The sequence below is a fragment of the Thalassophryne amazonica genome, chromosome 1, assembly GCF_902500255.1.
Source record: "Thalassophryne amazonica chromosome 1, fThaAma1.1, whole genome shotgun sequence".
NCBI lineage: Eukaryota > Metazoa > Chordata > Actinopteri > Batrachoidiformes > Batrachoididae > Thalassophryne > Thalassophryne amazonica.
Window position 1 is genome coordinate 170,041,254 of NC_047103.1, and position 22,544 is coordinate 170,063,797.

Here is a 22,544-nt window from a genome sequence, read left to right on the forward strand (position 1 = left end):
GTGAGTATCTGAGAAATTGTTTAACAGCTGGGCATGTTCCAACTTGTCCGTTAAGGTTTCCAATGGAGGTGTTTTTCCTGTCGCGACCCCCCGCGGTCGGGTCCGGCCCGACATGCGACATGCGAATCTGCCCGCACGTTCTTTCATTATAAAATCTCCTTTAACAGTGGAATGTCTGCATAAACTCCTCATGCCGACCTCTTCTGAAATTTCTCTGTTCTCTGACGACGACCTGGGTGAACAGAGCCTGAAATGTGAAAGTTTTCAGCTTGAAACAGCGAGACGACGCCGCCTCAGAGCGCAGATCGCTGTCAGGCAACGTGGGCCGTCCTTAAAGCGACACTTACAGACCAAAATCTCTCATCAGCCGTTAAAACTTTTACCGAAAACCAGCTGAATTTATCGAATGGTGTCCACTCAGTTGTGCCTTACAATTTTTGAAAAAATTTTGATCAACCAAAGCAGCAGTCTCTGAGCCATTCCTAAACAATGAAAAAAATGACGAGAGGGTGGGCCACTCCTCACTCAAAGACTGCCCACAGGCGAATGACGTAACCGACAGGCGTGAAAAAACTCTCGCATGCCCACGAGGGTTCAAGCATGTCTGATGTAATCACAAATTTTTTGGGCCAACATGATGACTTTGCGTTACTGTTACCTAATTACCATGGTTCAGGCCAGCTAGATTTGTGAGGGTAAAAAATGAAAAGTAGGTCCCTTCAGCTGCTCCCTTGTTTGCACTCAGGGTCGCCACAGCAAATCTGAGATGGATCTGCATGTTGAATCGGCACAGGTTTTACACCGGATGCAACTCCACATTATTTGGAGAAATGCGACAGGGCTGGGGTTTGAACTAGGAACCTTCCGTACTGAAACCAAGCACACTAACCACTTGGCCACCACCCGCTGCCCTGTAAGGGTAAATGTAACACACTGAGGTAATGTCCGTGAGCCATTCAAACATATTTGTTATGATTACAAGTTACTTAATTTATTAAGGTAGTTACAACTACTTTTAAAATAGTACAGTTACATGTCAATGTAACTTTGCTGTGTTGGATCAGCACAATTTATGCAGATCCATCTTGGATTTGCTGTGGCGACCCTGAGTGCAAACAACTGTTTGCACTCAAACTTACTGTTTTTTTGTTGTTGTTGTTGTTACATTTACCCTTACAAATCTAGTTGGTCTGACCCATGGTCATTAAGTAACAGTAACGCAAATTCATCATGTTGAGCCAACAAATTTATATTTAGGTCACTCAGCAAAATTGTTTCTGGCTACTTTAACGCATTTTACTTGGGTGGAAAAACTTTCCATAATTTTATTATGTTCACTGACCAAGTTAGATTTTAGGTCGGTGCATGTTATGTTAAAACTACATGATTTTGACCATAAAACTTGATTTTATATCATAGAAGCTACATGTTAGACTTAGGTTCATGTAAAATAAAAACAACACCACCCATGTTGTTTTTTTTTAGTGCACACACACACACACACACACACACACACACTGGAGCTGGAAGCTGTCACTCCCTGTTCATCTTCTCGTCTGAACTATATCACTGAATCACATAAACGAGATTTGGTCGGATCTCTGGTTTGATGAATGGATTATACGTATAACAGCCTTTTTTTTTGTCTTTGCTGTAAAAACTTTCCCTGAAACATTTCTTCTTGTAACAACATTCTGACCTTATGAGTGCAGCTTCTGTTGGGTTCTGTTGGGCCGATGGCCGTTATACGACTACAGCTGCAGAACATTTAACACACCGAAGGTTTACAGTCATACGTGATCCCACCAGGTGGACTGTGTCTGGAAGATATTGATGAATGTGAGATGAAGCCCTGCTTTCCTGGAGTTCAGTGTTTCAACACCTTCGGCTCCTACAGCTGCAGCCCCTGCCCCAAAGGCATGCTGGGAAATGGGACAGCGTGTAGTGGTAAGCGTGCATGTCGGCAGAAATCTTTTAAATCCTGTTGCTTGTTTACATGTTCAGTCAATCAAAACATATTTCAAAAACTCAACAAGGGACATTTGTTCAGTTTATCCAGAAAACAGGATCTTCAATCTTCTGTGTTTAGTTCCAGTTATAAGAACACTGAAGATCTGATCTGAACTTGATGCTGTATTTTTGTCTTTGTGCAGCAAAACCACAAGATGTTCCAGCATTAGTTCACTAAACTTAATGCTGGAACCTCTGAGAGAGATCGATCCAAGATCCTGGATTTAATTATCACTATTTTCATCGCTTTTGTTCAGTTACCATAATTTCCTGAGTATAAATTACCGTTTTGTTTTACTATTTAGGGAGTTCCTGTAGTTTATACTCCAATTGTTGTTGCAATAATAATAATAAAAATATTATTATGGTTTTGCCAAGAATCAAATTACTAAACAAATCAAATAATATAAAATTATATTAATAATAAGAGTAAAAACATTAAATTAATAGTATTATTAAAGTATAAAAGACAACAATAGTCCAAATTGCATCAAATAACATCCAGTGTGTTGTCCATTGCTATATTTTTGGAATTTAACAGTCCTTATGTTACACACCACCAGCTGAGGGCTTCCTGCATAAATCCACTGTTAACGTCTCCATGTTGTGGCGAGACAGCAATCTGTGCGTATTTTTGGAATTTAAAAGTCCTTAAGTTAAGTAACAGCACAGGCTGGGGTGTGCACATGTGTTTTGCTGAGTTCCTGTCCTTGTTTAACTTGCCCAGAGGGACATGCTGTGTTATGATTGAGCTCCACTTGCAATAAAAAAAAGTGCAACTTATGCACTTTTTTTTTTTTTTGGTCTTCACAGTGCATTTTTTTTCCTTTTTCTTTTTTCTTTTTTGACACCTGTAACTTATAGTGTGGAAAATATAGAACTCTGCACAATTTCCGAAGTTTGTACAATCCTTGAGATGTTGTTTATGTTGGATTTCCATCTGTGATGTTTGTCCTGTGTCTTTCTTCTTACAGCTGTGATCAGGCCGCTCACTGACTCTCCCACATCTGTTCCTCATACGGACGTCCAAAAGATTCCAGATGTTCCGCTGCACTCACCAGGAATTAAAACAGAGACTTTCCCAAAGACTTTAAGTGGGAACTCCCTGCAGATGAGAGCTGAGGAGGCAAAAAAAATTCCAAGAACAGACCCAGATGGATCAGAAACACAGACCAACACTTGGAGGAACATTCCAAGAAATAGTCTGGGACGGACTATATCAGAGACTAACAAGAGCGTCTCATGGACTAAACAAACGCTGAACGATGATTTGAGAAAAGAAATAGATCCAAACTATTCCCAGGCCAACACAGACACTTCCAAGAACATATCAGGAACTACACAGATCCAAATCACCTCTAACCCGCCCAGTGAAACGGCTGCCAGGACGTCCGGTGAAGATCAGCCTCCTGCTGGTGAGCATGTTTACCGCCGACTCCGCCCACTCCATCATTTAGGACGTCCCCAGGAAAAATAAAAAGCTCTTAGTTTTACATCGATCATGTTTAATTATACGTTTTTGAACTCAAGATCATCCTGTTGCTTCTTGTTCACTTTTTAGAGGTCAAATACAACAAGAAATGGCTTTAACGCTCTGTGAGTTACAAAATCAAATGAAGCCGTGCGCGTCAAAGTTGATGCTTCAGCATCGGTGGATAAATCCAGATCCACATCAAGCCCAAGGTCTCAGTCCTGCCTTTGACCCAGAGCAACAAGATCAAAACTAACAGAAGATAAATTCAAGAAACATAATCAATTAAAAGAAGCACAGTGGCTTAGTGGTTAGCACTGTTGTCTCACAGCAAGAAGGTCATGGATTTGATTCCCACCTGTGGCCTTTCTGTGTGGAGTTTGCATGTTCTGTGTCTGTGTGGGTTCCCTCCGGGTGCTCCGGTGTCGCAAACTGAACGGTCCGCCCCTAAGAATTGGTCCGCCCTGCCTCCACTGTGCATGCGTCATTTTGGAGCTCAGAAGCTCATCTGAGACGGACTCTCTTCACCCAAAGCGATCAAATGGATTAATGGGATTATTAACCATCAGATGATGAAGATAAAACCTCTTAAATCATCTTCAGTTTTAACCAGAAACGAGACGACACTCTGTGACGCTTTGAAATGACAAACGCGCAGAGAACGCATCAGCTAGCAGCTCGTGTAGCCACAGCACTCTGATCATTTCCTTCGTCTTTTATGATGAAATAAGACTGAGTTTATGTGGAAATGATTGTTGTACAAAAGCTTCAGATATCTGTCACTGAGACAGATGATGACTGGAGGCAGTTTGAAGCAGAAACGAGGTGATAATCAGTGAACCGCGGCTGACGACGCATGCGCAGTGAAGGCAGGACGGAATGATTTTTACGGGGGGGACGTTCAGTCGGAGACACAGTCTTCCTCTCATGTCCAAAGACATGCAGGTTAGTTGGACTGAAAACTTTAAATTGTCCGTAGGTGTGAATGTGTTTGTTTGTGACAGACTGGTGTCCTGTCCAGGGTGAACCCGCCTCACGACCCTGTGACTGCTGGGATAGGCTCCAGCCCCCGACCCATAATTGGAGTAAGCGGGTATAGAAAACAGTGGATGGATGGATGATGGATAATCAATTAAACACACTCACTCACTCATCTTCAACCACTTATTAGGTCACAGATAAATGAAATACAGTTTTACTTAATTAATTACCTCCGCCAAGGAGGTTATGTTTTCGGTCGCGTTTGTTTGTTTGTTTGTTTTTCAGCAGGATAACTCAAAACGTTTTGAACGGATTTTGATGAAATTTTGTGGAGTGGTTGGAAATGACAAGAGGAACAAGTGATTAAATTTTAGTGCTGATCCGGATCACGATCCGGATCCCGATGGTAACACATTAGCATCTCTATGGCATTTTCAATGTTAAAAGTTAGCATTAAGCAGTTGCAGCTGTCATCACGTTCGGGTGCATTTGTTTTCAAATTGTAATATTTCTTAAATTTATTTTTGTTTATATATTAATAATCTAATGATTATTATATACAATTTTAGAGAAAGAGACAAAAAGAAATAGATCACTGTGCCAAGGAGGGAATCTCTTTAGGGTCAGTGACCCTATGGCCTTGTTTAGAGAAGTGTTTCATAAATGTTAAAAAAATCATATATTTGCAGTTTAGTTGAATAATAAATTGAATTTTGTCTCTTATTTGTTTTTGTCTATAAGCACATGCAATATCAATATCAGTGCTCAGATGACAGTAGCTTCTGGGAAAGGTGCAAGTTGCAATAAACTGTGATGCCAAGCGCTAAGGATACATGCTATCCAGTCATTCTGCTATCCATGGCGTCAGTGACCCCATGGCCTTGGCGGAGGTTTGCACTCTCTGAGTGCTTCTAGTTCATTGTTTAATCCATAACATATGAGTATTATATGAGTAATAATCAAAGAATATTAACAAAAGTTCCCAAACCCCTAAAAAAAAGGTCACAGTTGCTGTTTATATATAATCTGTTTATATATAGCCTATGTGGGCGGAGTCAGTCAGTCATGCGACCTTTCAGTTGTGATCAACATAACTTCAGTTGATTGTCACCAAAGTCGATATATGTAATATGCACAGTGACCCCAAGTAGCCAATTGACTTGGGGGGTCAAAAGGTCAAAGATCACTGTCACTGGAGCGTACTTTGTCAAAATCTTGTGAGGACAATAACTTCTTTTTAAACTGCTCCATTGTGACCAAACTCAGTATGTGCGTTCAATATACTGACTCCAAGAAGCCTTTTGATTTTGAGGTCAAAGATCAAAATAAGTGAACTGTACTTTGTCAAAGCCTTCGGCAGAAAATTGTTACGTGTAAGTTTATTGTTGTCCAGGGAAACATGGTTTAGTGCAGGCTTTGTATTTGTTTTGTGATGAGTTATTTCAAAATTAGTTCCAAATTCCATCCAAGGTCAGAGGTCAGGCTCAAGAGCACTTCAGATGATAAGTGACCGCAGTTTATGTTTGCAGGTTCTGGTCGTTCTGGTGTTCTGAACGGGTCAGCTACATGTGCCAGTCGGCCCTGTTTCCCCGGGGTTCTGTGCATTGACCGTAGGCCACCACACGTTGGCTACGCCTGTGGCCACTGCCCGCCTGGTCTCTATGGCAACGGACGCATCTGCACAAAGAACACCAAAGCAGGTAACATTTGTTTCTTTTTAGCTTTTGAAAATATGTTTGACATCAGATGGCGAAATATGGAGTGATTCTGTCGTCTTGTAGCAAATGGCTGTGGTCAGGTGTCTTATTGTCATTTTAAAGCATTTTTAAAAAGAAAAATTAAAAGAATTATTGGAAATTTTTCAAGCTCTGCCCCTTCCTGTAGATGGGTACAAAAAGAGCCAAACCTTTGGAGTACTGCCATAATACATGTTAAATGACTAGTTGGATTTGTGACATATAAAAGTAAATCGTCTGCATACAGAGCAACCCTGTGTTCTGTACTCCCATGAGTCACACCCTGGAACAAGGAAGAGGTTCTGAGACTAACTGATAGTGGCTCTGTTGCTAAAGCAAAAAGTAAAGGGGAGAGGGGACAACCTTGATGTGTACTGTGAGACAGAGTAAAATAGTTGCATTTTATATTATTGGTACAGACAGAAGCTAGGGGGGAAGTATACAAGAGATGAATCCAAGAAATAAATGTACTGCCAAAAGCAAATTTCTTCAGGACTGTGAAAAGGTACTCCCATTCTACTCTATCAAATGCTTTTTCAGCATCCAATGAAATTACCACTTCAGGGAGATTACTATGGTGTTTGAAGTACAGTATATTAAAGAAGGAATGCCTTCCTTTGATACAACCAGTCTGTTCATTTAATATAATAGAAGGGAGGATTCCGTCTATATGGGACGCTAATAGTTTGGCCAAAATTTCATATCCACATGAAGGAGGTTAATAAGTAGGAAGTGGGATCTTTTCCATCCTTGAACAGTAATGAAATGGAGGTCTGTCTCAGCATTGTGAGGAGAGGACCCTGTTCAAATGATTCCTCAAAAAACTGACAAAAGTAACGGGGCTAATTTCATGTGAAACTTCTTATAAAAATCAGAAGGGAATCCATCAGGGCCAGGGGATTTGCCTGACTGTAACAAGTTAATCAAGAATAAAACTTCTAGATTAAGGGGAGCATCAACTTCTATTGCTGTAAAAGTATCAACTGCAAGGATTTCTAGGTCATCAAGGAATTGGTACATATACTTTCAGAGTTGGGAGGAATCTCTGATGTGTAAAGAGTGGCATAAAATGTGATGTTTTTGTTTCTCTGATGTCTTTTTTGGTCTGACGTAAAGTTGTAGATAAATCAGAATGTCTGGATCTGTTGAGCTGCAGAATATTGTTTTTGACTCTTTGCCCGGTTGTAACAGCAGATTTCCTGATGTTTTCTCAGGAGCAGAGAAGCTCCGTTAAATCCCTTTACTGTGTATCATATTTGTCCAGAACCACAACAACACACAGATCAGCAGATATTTGTCTGGATGAACTTTGCTAAACTAGGAAACTAACAAAACATCAACTCAAACTCTCAAAGAAATATTCAACTCACAGACAACCCCCAGTATCCGACCCAGTAATTTTGGCCAACATTGAACTGATACTGATCCGAAATACCAGATAGGTGCAAGCTTTCACTGCGGTTGGCCAAATCAAGAACACCCTCTGGGAGGGAGATTTCACAAGATTACATACAGAGAGAAGAAAATTCAGAGACAGAACTGGTCCAGATTTGAAACATCACCAAATCTAGCTACATTTCCTGGCATCACTCGAGACTTTCTGGTGTTTAGCGACTCAAAAGTGAAAGCACGTATTGATCTAGTCTCTGTTCTCACCGAGCTGCAGCCTGCAGCTGCAAAGCCACAGAGCCCAAAGCGCTGAGCGGAGGGATATCTACAATCCTCTGTGTTCAAACACGCACGCGCGATGCCTCCGCGGCTGTTCCCACATTGAATGGCAAACCTGAGTGACTCGGACTCGTTCAGCCGACTCACCTCGTTTGCTGTGCTGTGATTAATTAGTCTCCAGACTTTGAGAAGCCCTAGCTGGCCTTGAGAAGTTATTTTATTTTGAGGCGTGATAGCCAATTTTAATGGCAAAATAAATAAGGAAACCAAGAATCACTTTTTTTGTCTCTCCCACAATGTTTTTTTTTCAAAACTGTATTTCAACAAATACATTAACAGTAAACGAACAAAGGACGAGGCCACAATAATACTCACAGTATTTTCATTATGAATAGAAAGAGATAGAAAAAATTAAATACATTGTACAAAAACAAAAGTAAAGGCATTCTTTAACATTAATTCTTTTCAAAAAATTCCTTATAGAGTGTGACAGTTTTATGATATTTGGGAGAGTCTATAAGCTTAATACTGCTTATATATTGTTCAGATTCAGCCTGAAGTCTGTGTAAATTCCTTTTCAATATTCTGCATTTTTGAATATGGAATTTATTAAACAATATTAAAAACGTTGATAATGTGTTTAATGATCTCTCCCACGTTTTTATTCCTCCATCTGTTATGATGTCGTAATATGCAAATTAGCTGATGACATCATTTAGCGACTTCTGGCGATGTTCAGGACAGCCAATAGCTACGTTTCTTACTGAGGAGTTGGCAACACCTGATGGATGGAGACGGACGTGTTCTGGCTGATGCTGGAACTGGTTCCTGAGTTCCATTTAGAACCACAGACAAAAGCCGTCAGATTAATTCTTGTGTTTATGGCGACATTTTCTCTTCATATTTAAATCCTTCTAAACACGCAGAGACCCCGTGCATGTGTCCTGAGTCCAAACTGCACGTGCACACAAGCCAATGGCAGAATTGTCCAATAACACGCAGGAAATGACAACCTCTAAAACAGAACTACTTAATTTAAATCCCCAAATACTCGGCTGCATCTCAACTTACCAGAACTGATGATGTCATTTCCTGTCGTTTCACAGCATCCAGTCATCTTCCTCAGCAACAGTCCGTGAGCAAACCCAGCCAGCCCTCACACAGCAGCAACAACAGAGTCTCCCAGCTCCACCTGCCTGTCGTTCCCGCTCGCCACGGTATCAAGCATCTGTCCTCGCCCGTCACCAGACGGAACCGGGGCGGTGAGCTGCACCAGGCTTCAGGAAAGGAAGACTCAAGTGGGAGGAGAGACGCTTTTACTGTCGCTTCAAGAAATGGTCCCAAAACATCAGTCACTGACCTCCATCTAAAAACAAACACAGCCAAGTCCAGTACCAAGGAGGACTCCACCACGAGCTTCAGCAGCTCCCGCGAGGTGAGGGCTCCTCACGTGACTGCTCCAAAGACAGTGGTGGGCACAGCTAACCAAAAACTTAGCTTCGATTAGCACTAATCTGCTAACTGAAAAGTTAACTTTTATAACATTACACCGATAAACTCCTAAAAAAAATTAGCAGAAGTTACAACTAACTACTAACTTCCAGTATTGACTTGACACACTATCAGCAACTTAACACAGCAGAAGCTTCTGAGTAAATTAAATGCAGCACTTATGTCTTTAAACACCCTGTCAGCTGCTGCAAAGACAGCTGACTTATCTTTCATGGTGGCAGTGTAGATAAAACATAAGGCACTTTCACTTATGGTTTCATTTATAAACAGAATCATTCCAGACAGTTTATCAACACATTAACAGCAACTCTGTCATTTTTACAAAGTGAAAATATCTCACTTTTAAAGTAATGAAGAAGAAAGAAGAAAGAAGGTTTGAGTGTTAAACCGACACAAGCGCCAAATGCATTATGGGAAATCAGGCTCATTTTATTCCCCCCCATCAAAACACATAGAACACTGCCATCTAAAGGATGCAGCCAACATGCTGAGCCACACTTCACAAACAGAATGTTCAGTTTTGCAGGTGCTTTTTTTTTTTTTGTTTGTTTTTTTTTTTTTTTTTACAAATGGAAAAAAATTACATATCTACAAAATACACATCTATTTGTAAAAACCAACACACAAGTTACAAATCGGAAATTTGTGTTTGTGGATCACAAAACGCGTGCAAATCAAGGACTATTTGTAGATTACCCTCTTTGCATTTTCAGGTATTAGTGAGACAAATTTAAGTGTCTTTTCACTTAAAAAAGTAAAGGTTTGCATGTACGCGCTGTCTTTTAAAGCAGATAGACTGTCGATCATAATGCATAGCAGCAATGCATTATGGGGGTTCAGGTTTGTTTGTTTTTTATTATTATTATTGTAATACATGTTAGTTTAAGAGTGTTGTTAGTGTTATAGATTTGTTGTCTTTTTATAGTTCAAGGAATGTAGTTAGTTTGGTGAAGAGTTATGTTGTGACCATGAGTGAAAACGACTTTGCGATTTACCTCTTCTGCCACTGTCTGAGCTGCTGTATGTTAAAAGTAAATGACGTCGTTCTCGCCCGCCTCCTTCTGCTGGGGAGGGCAGAGCTCCTTACAGCAGCCTGGCTGTTGCAAAACATTTGACAGAACAGAATTAATGCTTAGTTTTAGGGTTTACGAAACATTTTTGACTGTTCAGTTTTACTCACTGTGCCAACAAAGAAATGTTAGTGGAACTAAATTTAACGGAAGCTAATTAATCCACTGATAGTTTTAAAAATTGTCTGATAAGATCATCCGCTAATGAAAAAGTTAGCTTTGCTAATTAGCGGTTAGTGGATTAGCGGACCTGTGCCCACCACTGTCCAAAGGTGAGTCCAACATTTCTCCCAGGACGCGTTCTTGAAGCAGCAAATGTTCTCTTTAGCAGCACTGAGACGGTTTCTACCACAGAAACATCAGCCTGTCTGCTCTGCAGGCCATTAAGGAAAGCTGGGCTGGATGAAGAGCGAACTCACACTCGGATCTGTGCCCAGATGTTTGTTCTCAGCTCTGAAGGAGTGGATCCATATCTGCAGTCATTTTCGATCACATAGCTTCAAATGTTCTGTTTCCTTGTGGCTTGTTTGGCGCGACTGCTTATGCCCAATGCAGCGCAGGTGGTCTGAACACCTTTCATTCAGACACAAACAGACGTGTCCTGTCCCACTGACTTTATTTTTTATCTGCACACAGTGCAGTGAACTTCACAGACGTTATGTGTGAGACAAAGCAGGTGATTCAAAGACACACAATGTGTTTCCCAAATGCTTCTTTGCATGGCTTCACGCTTCAGATAAAAGCAGGAAGCTCATTTTACACAGACACATAAGTTCACATGGGATTAATATAACCTCAGGTCATTTTCATGGGTCGTTTTACAGAAAGTAAAAGGGGCGGGACTAGTGGTACGGATGCACACAATCTGTGGAACTGACTGAAATGGTTCATTGTGATTCGGACATGACCAAAAAAAAAAAAAAAACTGAAAAACTTACTGAAGAAGTAACACTTACTTCACTAAACCCTGTCCCATCTGAATAAATTATGCAATAAAGGATTCTTCAGTCAATCATACTGCACGCATGATAAGACTTTCATGGAGGCTGCAGATACTGAGGAAATATCTTGTGGCTGTGCTCACTGATTGCAGGAACCAGACCCGTTTTTAACCAAAATGTTGCTGAATGAATTGAAGACTGTATTATCCAAGTAGTAATAATAATATTAATAGTAATTGTTAAATTACAGCAGGCCAGAGCACTCAGATGAACTGTGGGGGAAACGGGCTTGGGTCTGGTCCAGGGTGCATCGTGTCAGTACACTCTAAGTCTGTGATGCCAGTTTGAATTCTGAAGACACAAATTAGTGTTATAGCTCCCCTCAGTCCATAAAAGGTCAAAAGGTTCCAGCTTTTTCATGATGTTGTAACTAACGATTGTTTTAAACTTAGTCTGTCTCTTGCTAAATTGTTTACAAACATGTCATTTTGACGCAGTTCCAGAACAAACCAACAGTCAGGATGAAAAAATCTGAGTAACTGCTAAGAAAGTAAACATGTTCCATCCTTCCAGATCTTCCAGCTGTTCCACGGAGAAGTGAAAGGTTCTGTGCCTCATAACAAAGTAACTCCACCCATTTCTCAGCACGAAACCCACCCACAACTCAACCACATGATGCCCACCCGGGTCAAACCTTGGACCGCTCCTCAACCAGACCGGCCACTGACAGCAGCACTAACCGCGGTGTCCTACTTGCTGTCCGAGTCAGAATTCTCTGCAGATGGCGATGAGGTGGAACCTGGACTCCCAGAGCTGCCATCATTGATACCGGGGTTGACCCTCACAATGCCGGGCAGACCCGCCCACAGCACCAGCACCTCACTCCGCAGAGCTGGTCCACCACAGAGGATCAGGCCGGTGTTGTCCTGTGCTGACAGGCCGTGCTTCCCCGGTGTCCAGTGTGAGCCAGCACCGGATGGGGGCTTCCATTGTGGGAGGTGCCCTGTTGGATATATCGGACACGGACAAACATGTCGAGGTACGGTGCCACACCGCCGAACTCACCGTCTCCACACAAGGACTCACGAATCAACTCATCCTATTTTCTAGAAATCACAGTATCTGATATTAGGTATCAGTCTGATCCTGACCACATAGCCATTTTTCCAAAGTTAGCTTAGCTAGTTAGCAAACAGTTGACTTTTATATGACTTAATGGGTCTTGTTTTCAGTATTCTGGTTAGTTAATTGGGTCATGTCAGACTGTTCCCCAGGATGTTTCAGGTATGGGAGCATGTTCCAGCGTTGTGCATCACTACATTGACCAAGCCAGGGAACTGCTCAAGATCCTGGATGACAACCACCCAGGCAGACAACCAGTCCATTCCCACTTCCCAAAATTAGCCCTCCACCTGTTGCAGCCAGGTGAAACATGAGCGTGTCCTTGATCTTCTCCAGCTGCTGGGGTCCTCAACACTCAGGCACCTGCACGCTGGATCACAAACAGAAAAAAGCACCACATGGACAAAACGTGCGAGCTGATGTTCCCTCCTCATCCCAGTTTCACCAAGTAACCACTTGTTTGACACAAAGTCATTCCAGCGGGATCCAAGCATCCTCCCAATGCACCTGGTACCAACCAGTTTTCATTGCATGTCACTGGGTTAGAGACCAAGTCTGACAACCAGACAGTAAGACCGGGAGCACCAGGACGCTGTTCTTCTACAAAGGTATTGGTATCAACATACACCTCTGTCCAGTGACCTCATGACTCCATAAGCTCCTCCCAGGCGTCTCTCGCTCTGATGGGTTCATTTCATGACAAAATACCCATGAATAAAGGACCGAATAAACCCAACATCTCTGTGTGTCTCCACACTGAAATAGAGACAAATACTTGGATGTGTCTCAAATGGGTTTCTGTTCTGCATTTTAAACTGAAGAATTTAAAGATAGGGCCCTAATCAATTTCACACTGATAACACAATTACCGCAGTAAACTCTTGTTTGTTTGTTTGTTTATGCAAATGTATAAAATCTCCTTTGATGGAAGCAAGCGGTGCACTTGCTTCCAAAGCAGAAGGTTCCTGGTTCAAAACCCATTCTCTATGTAATGGGTAGTTATGTCAGGAAGGCCATCTGGTGTAAAACTTGTGCCAAATCAGTATGCAGGTACACATCAGTTCTGAGTGAACGAGTGACAAACTGACGGAACATTTAATAAAGTGATCAGACAGAAATAATGTCGCTGTGGTTCAACTTGTTAGCACAGATGCTAACAGTGTTAGCCACAGTAAGTAGCTCAGTCGTTCTGCTGCACAGGGAAACGGAAAAAAAACCGTGGAGGCGGGGACTCGTGCAGTGCAAAGTGATGTGCACACCAACCATTACGTACATCAATATTCAGACAATAATTAATCATTTAATAATTACCAGTTTGCTAATAATTAAATGTTTTGTCAACACACAAAAACCAGATCTGATAATTAGACTGTATTAACATGTTTGTGGCGCCCCCTGTCTGTGTCTCAAGCTGTTTGCAAGCATCCATGTGGGAGGAACATGGCTTGCGCGGCGCCCAACACGTGCCGCTGCAAACCAGGTTACACGGGAAACAACTGTCAGACAGGTGACGCGTGTCAGCTCACAAGAGCACATTTTGTATTCCACTTTCTCCTTCTTTATTCAGACGTTCTGAATTTGATTCTTTTCCTTTTTGTTTGTGTTTCCATATTAGCGATGTGCGAGCCGCCTTGTGTGAACGGTGGCGTTTGTGTGGCTCCGACCGTGTGTCAGTGCCCCCGAGGTTTCCACGGAGAAACCTGTCAGGAAGGTGAAGCTTGTTGTTGTATATGAGTGTTGTATGGGTGTCTAATAAATTCAAAATTAAATTCAATATATATATATATATATATATATATATATATATATATATATATATATATATATATATGAGGTCTGTGAGAAAAGAAACTGACCTTTTTATTTTTTTTAAAAACTATATGGACTCGAATCACGTGCGATTACGTCAGCCAAGCTTGAACCTTCGTGCGCATGCGTGAGTTTTTTCACACCTGTCGGTTGCGTCATTCGCCTGTGAGCAGGCTTTGTGTGAGCACTGGTCCACCCCTCTTGTAGGATTTTTATTGCAAATAAATGTCTGAACGATTTGGAGCTTTGCTGCATCAATTTTTTCCAGAAACTATGAGAGACCTCCAGGTGGACACCATTCGGAAAATTCAAATGGCTTTGAGGGACGGTTTTATGGGGATTACACAGATTAAGGAGTGCTCCAGCCGGTTTAAAGACCGCCCACAGCTGCTGAGAGCGCACCGCACTCCGAGCGCCGATCGACAGGCTGAAACAACCAGATCATTTCCAACGTGAAGGCTTTGTTGATCCGGGACGTCATCTGACTTACACAAAAATGGCAGGAGATGTGGACATCAGTACTTTTTCGGCACATTCCACTGTTACAGGAGTTTTTTTCATGGAAAGAAAAGCGGCACGGATGCACCACCGTGCATCCATGGCGTGGCACAAAACCAACTCCGTGTTGGTCTCACAGGACGGCTTTCAGACGGCTGTCGGTGGGTTTTCAGTCGTGTGACTAACCCAGAAAATGTAGAACATGTCAGAACATGTCCTGTGAGGCTTCATCACGGCGTTGCTTTGCGCCATGCGGCTCCACCGCGACGCGCGGAATTCCTTCGCACATCTGCTGAAAAAGTACTGATGTCCATGTCTTCCGCAATTCCTGTGCTAGTCAGAGGACGTCCCGGATAAAACACAGCGTCCAGTTTGGAAATGAACGGCACATTCCACTGTTACAGGAGTTTTTGTCATGGAAAGAGGAGCGGAGGAACTCCGCGTGTCGTGATGAAGCCTCACAGGACATGTTCTGGCATGTCCAGGCTCATCCACAATTTCTTGGTTAGTCACACGACTGAAAACCCACCGACAGCCGTCTCAAAGTCGTCCTGTGAGACCAACACGGAGGTGGTTTTGTGCCGCGCCATGAGAGGCACAGTGGCGCATCCGTCCGCTTTTCTTTCCATGAAAAAAACTCCTGTAACAGTAGAATGTGCCGAAAAAGTACTGATGTCCACGTCTCCTGCCATTTTTGTGGAAGTCAGACGACGTCCCGGATCAACAAAGCCTTCACGTTGGAAATGATCTGGTTGTTTCAGCCTGTCGATCGGCGCTTGGAGCACGGCGCGCTCTGAGACGCTGTGGGCGGTCTTTAAACCGGCTGGATCACTCCTTAATCTGTGTAATCCCCATAAAATTGTCCCTGAAAGCCATATGAATTTTCTGAACGGTGTCCACCTGGAGGTCTCTCATAGTTTCTGGAAAAAATTGATGCAGCAAAGCTCCAAATCGTTCAGACATTTATTTGCAATAAAAATCCGACGAGAGGGGTGGACCAGTGCTCACACAAAGCCTGCCCACAGGCGAATGACGCAACCGACAGGCGTGAAAAAACTCACGCATGCACACGAAGGTTCAAGCTTGGCTGATGCAATCACAGGTGATTCAAATCTGTATGGTTTTTGAAAAAAATAAAAAGGTCGGATACTTTACTAACAGACCTCGTATATATAAAATGGTAAATGGACTGCAAAAAAAAAGCTTCACGGGTTACGGATGTAGAAAACATTTTCAAACAGATTCTGATTTTATTGTGAAAGAATTAACATTTTTGTTTAATCAATTCTTGTCATTTTCACTGTAATTGTTGGTGAATTCATTTGATTTTAGTTTTGTTTAACATTTTCTTTGTTTGTCATTACGTTCTGCAGCTCTGTGCAGCTCGCCGTGTGAGAATGGCGGCGTCTGTGTGGGACGCCAGTCGTGTTTGTGTCCTTACGGGTTTGTTGGACCTCACTGTGAAACCAGTAAGTTTAATAATTATTATTAGTTTAATTTTCAAATTTATTTATGAACAATTAATATCAGACACAACAATAAAATGTTGTATTGATACTGAAAATGTGAATTTGAGTGCAGACAGGCACAATATTAAAAAATTTATATTTATGTTTTGGAAGCTTCTTTTTTTTACTTTGTTTTATTTTCAGGCTGTAACAAAACAAAATTCAGATTATTTCAGCTTTGAGTTCGATCAAAGATGCCCAGGGGCAGATCTAGCTTCAGGTGAAGGGGGGAGGGGGGTGTGACTGGGGTGTGCCAAAGCTACGCCCTTACTAAGCGAGTCCAGGGGCATGTAAATATCAATGTCCATTGTTCAGTGTTGTTTGCTAATACATGTAGCTTCGCTAAAAATATAAATCCTATCAACGTTCGCTTTTGGCACTGTTCATCCTTGACCCAAAATACATAAATATACCAAACAGCAAATGTCAGCTCTGCACACTTTGTGCGTGATTAAAATTGCATGTACGCACACACAGCTGTTTGTCTTTTCTGCATTCTGTTGTAAACAGGTGCTTTTTATTTGGCAAACAGAGACTGTGAGAGAGGACATTCAAACCAATACATATTTCATTCATGGTGCCAACATGACACTTAAGTCACCCATGGTAACAGAAACATAACACTTAACTAAACTGACTAAACCAGTTGAACTACAAAAACACAATAAATCAATAACACTAACAACACTGTTAAACTAACATGAACCACAATAGCACCATTTAAAACCTCAAAACCTGTTGTATCAACTTTCCATTGTCGCAGCGTTCATCCTTGGCCCAAAATACATAAGCATACCAAATGGCAAATGTCACCTCTCCCTGGTTTTGCCATGATCAAAGCCACGCACACATACACAGAGGCTGCTTGGCTATTATAATATAGATACAAACAGTATGACACTCTATGGTAAATATGCGTGGAGCAGATGGTCACTCAAAAACTGAGTGACGAGTGAGGAAAGACACCCAGACCACCCAGGAGACATTATAGGCTTCTTTGGCTGTGATTGGAGAAATTGTGCACAGTGCATGATTTGCTTTTTGTATCCCCAGTTACACAGCTTCATGATGAAGTGGCACAGAGGAGGATCCTCCAAACAAAATTGGACGGAGGATCCAATTTTGAGCCTGTTTGTCTTCTAGTTATCAGTCGGATATCAAGTACAATGCAAATGACAAATTGCGCACAGCAGAGGTAACCAATGTTTTGTGAAAATTATCTGAAAAAGAATTCAGAAACCCAGGAAGTTTAAAAAAAAAAACCTGACAACACCGCAAAAAAACCCCAAAAACTTTGATTCAAGTCCATGAACTAAACACATCCTCCTGACATTTGATAACATCTCATTTATCATATGAAAAGTCACTTCTAACAGGACTTTGACCTTGAAAAACAAATGTGGTGCTGTAATTATAAATTTAACTTTTTTTTAATCCGGGTGTAAACAAAAATACTTAGGAAAAAAGTTTGTCATGAATGAAAGATATTGTAGCTCAAATACATAAACGGCGACAAACGGAACCCAAATAAACTTTAAATATTGTTTTTAAAGTGGGAGAATATTTAGAATTTTTTTCCATGAAAAATATTTCACTTTCATGAATTAAATATTGAAAAATAGCAAATATAATCAAATTCCAGCAGATTATTTAGGCTTTTTTTTTTTTGACAGGCTGGAAGTAGTCCGGTGTAGTAAATATACTGAAATATGATCATTTCTCCACAATTTTATGACTTTATAGTTTTGATCGCTCTAATAAACTGACATTCATGACCTGCAATATCGGAGATGTCCATGTTTGAGCAACAAAACCTTTAGGTTGCAGGTTTGTTCCACAGTCGGACCTGTGGGTTGGATTTTTGTGGGGTTCTCCCTAAACACCAGGTGGCATTTTTATGTTTGTTTGTGTGTTTGTTTGTTTGTTTGCTTATAGTGGTTTGCACTCGTCACTGTCATCACGGAGGTCAGTGCGTGGCTCCAGATGAGTGTGAGTGTCCACCGGGCTGGACCGGACCATCCTGTCAGACAGGTCAGTGCCCGTCCAACCAGAACCCCCAAAAAACATGACCCAAAGCAGCCTGCAGGGGGCGATGTATGTGTGCATTCAGTGCTTTTATTAATGGGTGTCATGTCTCACACACACACATGCACACTCCTGCACACTAACAGGAAGTTGTGTGTTGCTGAATTTGACACACGTGTTGAACAAGTTGAGGAAACGACTGCAATAAGTTTTAACAATCACAAAAAAAAAAATCTCTGAAGGCACTGCTGTTTGTTTGCATAAACAGGAAGTGCATGATGTGCCAAACATCAAATTCGTCTTCACAGGTTTCGCCTCTTTATATATATATATATATATATATATATATATATATATATATATATATATATATATATATATATATATATATATATATATATATATATATATATATATATATATATATATATATATATCAGCCATCGTGCTCTAAAAAATAATAGAAAAACAAGGCAGAATAGAAACACTAATATGGCACCAGCGCCCCCTGCAGGCTACCTGTGCATGCTGTGAGTTGTCTGTGTTGGACATTTGTGTCTCTTGTCTTTCTGCAGCCGTTTGTTCTCCTGTTTGTCTGAACGGAGGTTTGTGTGTTCGGCCAAATACCTGCGAGTGTCCTCGAGGATTCTACGGCGCACGGTGTCAGAACGGTAACTCTGCGTCTTCGCCGTCTCTAAATCGGTCAGACAGCGTGCACGCTGGACGTTAAAAGCGTTTGTCTGCTCTCTGGTGCAGCCATGTGCAGTCCTTCCTGTAAGAACGGCGGCCTGTGCCGGAGGAACAACGTCTGTGCCTGCCTGCAGGGATACACGGGGACACGCTGCCAGAAAAGTCTGTCTCTGTCCTCAGTCTGTCTTTAATTCCTGTTTGCCCCCCTCGTCCTCTGTGGTCTCTGCTGTTTATTACATAGCTTGAAGCAGTGAAGCTCAACTCTCTACTCAATAACAGTGTCGCCGTGAGGCAGAGGTCCTGTAAAATAAAGCAGTGCTGACTTATGGTTTTTATTTTATAAATAAAATTAATACTGATAGAATAACTCCATTAATGTCAGCTCTGTCTTATATCTTTTAATTTTAAATAATGCACTAATTCTGAAGTTTTGTAACAAACACAGATGCCAAAGGGATTATGGGTAAAATGTGCCTCCGCTAACACTGACTGGTTGACTCACTCATTCTATGTAAAAACCAAAACAAAGCTATGTTGTAAACCGGGGTCAAAATAAATAGAACACCGCCATCTGTCTACTGGTGCCCAGACGCTCAGTACTTAGGGCGAATACTGCCATGAACACTACTGGCCAGTAGATGGCAGTAGAGACCATGAAAACTTGCCAAAACCAAATTCCAAATAATCTGTGTGTGCTGCATTTAAGATGCATGGAATTTAATAAACGCAAATTGAATTTCAGACATCAACGACAATTTCAGACAATAAACGCACATTGAATTTCAGACAGTGTTTGACATAAGCAGCATTCTAAAGAGCAAAGAGGAATCAATTGCAATGATTCCAACTGAAAATAGTGGAGAAGCAACCTGGGCTTCTTCTGGCATTTTTACATAAAACAAACACAATAACAACATCTATAAACCCAGAGAATATATTCACAAGAGTTTTAGGCACAATATACAAAGAGTTTAATGCTGTTGTCTGTGTGGAGCCTGATCAGAGCGTCTCAAATGTGTTTCTTCTGTCGTGAATGTACTGAGATTACCCATAATGCACCTGGACACAGCATGTCCACAATAAAACCTTCAAAATTAGTGCATTACTTTAAAACTAAAACATGTATCTGATATTTTCACTTTATAAAACTTCAGACGTGACATTAATTTAAATAACTTGCCCGAAATTAGTTTGGTTAAATTTTTAACCATAAGTTAAAACTGTATGCCTCTGGATGACTTGGGTGATATTGCCAGCATAGTATGGCGTCAAAAGAAATGAGTGTTTTTCTTTTTTGTGACCAGTTCTCCTTTGTCTGAAGAGGATAGAGCGGTATCTTCTGAGACCTGGGGCCTGTACTACAAAGCGGGGTTACGTCCTTACTCAGATATAACCCAGGGGCAACCTCTTAAACTGGGGTTGACAAAACCTGGTTTCCTCAAGTGGTGTTAATCGGTACTACAACGCTGATTAAGATGTTGATTTGTTGAACCTGTGTTAACCTAACTGGAGTTTGTGCGCGTTCACATAAAAGGGGCGGGTTGCAGCACACGTCACCATTTTTCAATGATGGCGCGGTCACCTTACTTTACCGAAGAAGAATGCACGATTATTATGCGGAGGTACGAGGAATTTAAATTAATGTTAAGGGAGAAATCGAACACATCGTCTGCCAATAAAGCAAGACAGGCTTGTTGGCAACGTATTGCTGATCGGGTAAATGCGTACGTACAATTCAATTGTTCCCCAAATCTGTTACAGATGATTAACCTGTGGAATGTCTAATATGTGTAAAAAAAATGACCTTTCATTAATTACGCCCAGATGCAACACGATTCAGAAGTGGCCATAGGCCTACTAATAAATTTTAGGTTAATTTAATGTTTCCTAAATAGGCTACCTTGACTGTATGATTGCTATTCCTAATCCTGTCAATATTTCAGATGTAATAGCAGTGCAAAACGCACCTGGCAGCAGGTGAAGATGAAATATAAAAACGTCCTTCAGAACGGTAGGTTTATATTCATAGCTTGATAAGCCCCACTTCGCCTAATTAATGGACATCCATTAGAACTATTTTGATATTAGTAATTACCCGCGATTGCATGAAACCCTTCTTTGATTTGCAATGCAGATAAATATCCAGGGAAAACGACAAATGCATCCAACAGTTTAGATAGAGCAAGTACTACCTTGTGAATCATACGACATACAGTATTCTTGCTCAGATGTTCAGCATCACCGATGGAATACATAAATTGTCCACTGGCAAAATAGGCACAAGGCACATTATCTGCCCGATCGTCGGGGCATTGCTACACTGTAAAAAATGACTTGTTTTTACAGGAAAACGCTGGCAGCTGTGGTTACCAGGGAATTCCTGTAAAACATACAGCAGCACAGTAGATAACATTACAGACATAATATGTATATGGATTTACAGTGAATGAACCACGGCTGACTCACATTAAAAGAACTGTTAAATCTACAAACAAGAGCTCTCTTTTTTTGTACATTTAGCTGCTGCATTTTTTACAGGAATTCCCTGGTAACCACAGCTGCCAGCGTTTTCCTGTAAAAACAAGTCATTTTTTACAGTGTAGCAATGCCCCGACGATCGGGCAGATAATGTGCCTTGTGCCTATTGAACCTTCATGCGCATGCGTGAGTTTTTCCACGCCTGTCGGTGACGTCATTCGCCTGTGAGCACGCCTTGTGGGAGGAGTGGTCCAGCCCCCTCATCTGATTTTCATTGTCTGAGAAGTTGCTGAGAGACTGGCGCTGTGCTTCATCAAAATTTTTTCAAAAACTGTGAGGCACATCCGAGCGGAGACCATTCGAGAAATTCAGCTGGTTTTCGGTGAAAATTTTAACGGCTGATGAGAGATTTTGGATTGTTTCTATCGCTGTCCCAAGTTAGGTAATATTTTGAAAAGAATTAGATGAAAGCTCTTGGAGTCAGTGAGCTAATGTGAAAACTCCGCAGTGATGGACACGGTGGCGGTCCACGAAAACCATAATATACCTCACTGACTCATCGTTTGTGGGCATAAATAGTACCACTGCATTCCTCATCATTAAAAATGTAGGATTAGGCACCGGGATCAAGACCCTTGGTGGTCTAGAGTCTGAGCTGTTAATAAAACAACAATGCGTGGCAGCCATCTTGGAAAATGGCTGCCACTATGATGCCCCTATAGTAAAAAAATTATCTTTAGGGTGTGCTCGAACACTGTGCGAAATTTCATGTTTTTATAACCAAAGTCATGATTCATCTACATATCTGCTCCGCTACTGAGCAAATATCTTGAGATGATTAACTTTTGGAGCAGCTAGCACAAAGGTCAAGGTCAAAGGACAACAAAAACGTGGTGTGGAAAACACCTGCAACATCTCCATGACTAGTAGAGCCAGAGAGATAATCAAAGGTTGTATTGATCACCAAAATATTTGTGATTGATTGGTATAAGTGGTGTCATGATGATGTCATAAAAGGAAGTCGT

The 22,544-nt window shown here is 41.4% G+C and overlaps 1 protein-coding gene across 1 annotated transcript in view; it reads left to right on the forward strand.

The window, feature by feature from the left end:
- LOC117517945 (von Willebrand factor D and EGF domain-containing protein-like) overlaps positions 1 to 22,544 on the forward strand; it is a 146,014-nt gene that overhangs the window by 98,744 nt on the left and 24,726 nt on the right. Inside the window, 11 exon segments of the mRNA XM_034179073.1 lie at positions 1,810 to 1,947; positions 2,985 to 3,425; positions 5,992 to 6,162; positions 8,973 to 9,301; positions 11,963 to 12,428; positions 13,923 to 14,018; positions 14,127 to 14,222; positions 16,192 to 16,287; positions 18,262 to 18,357; positions 18,927 to 19,022; positions 19,108 to 19,203. Of these exon segments, the coding sequence (XP_034034964.1) occupies positions 1,810 to 1,947; positions 2,985 to 3,425; positions 5,992 to 6,162; positions 8,973 to 9,301; positions 11,963 to 12,428; positions 13,923 to 14,018; positions 14,127 to 14,222; positions 16,192 to 16,287; positions 18,262 to 18,357; positions 18,927 to 19,022; positions 19,108 to 19,203 (2,121 nt within the window).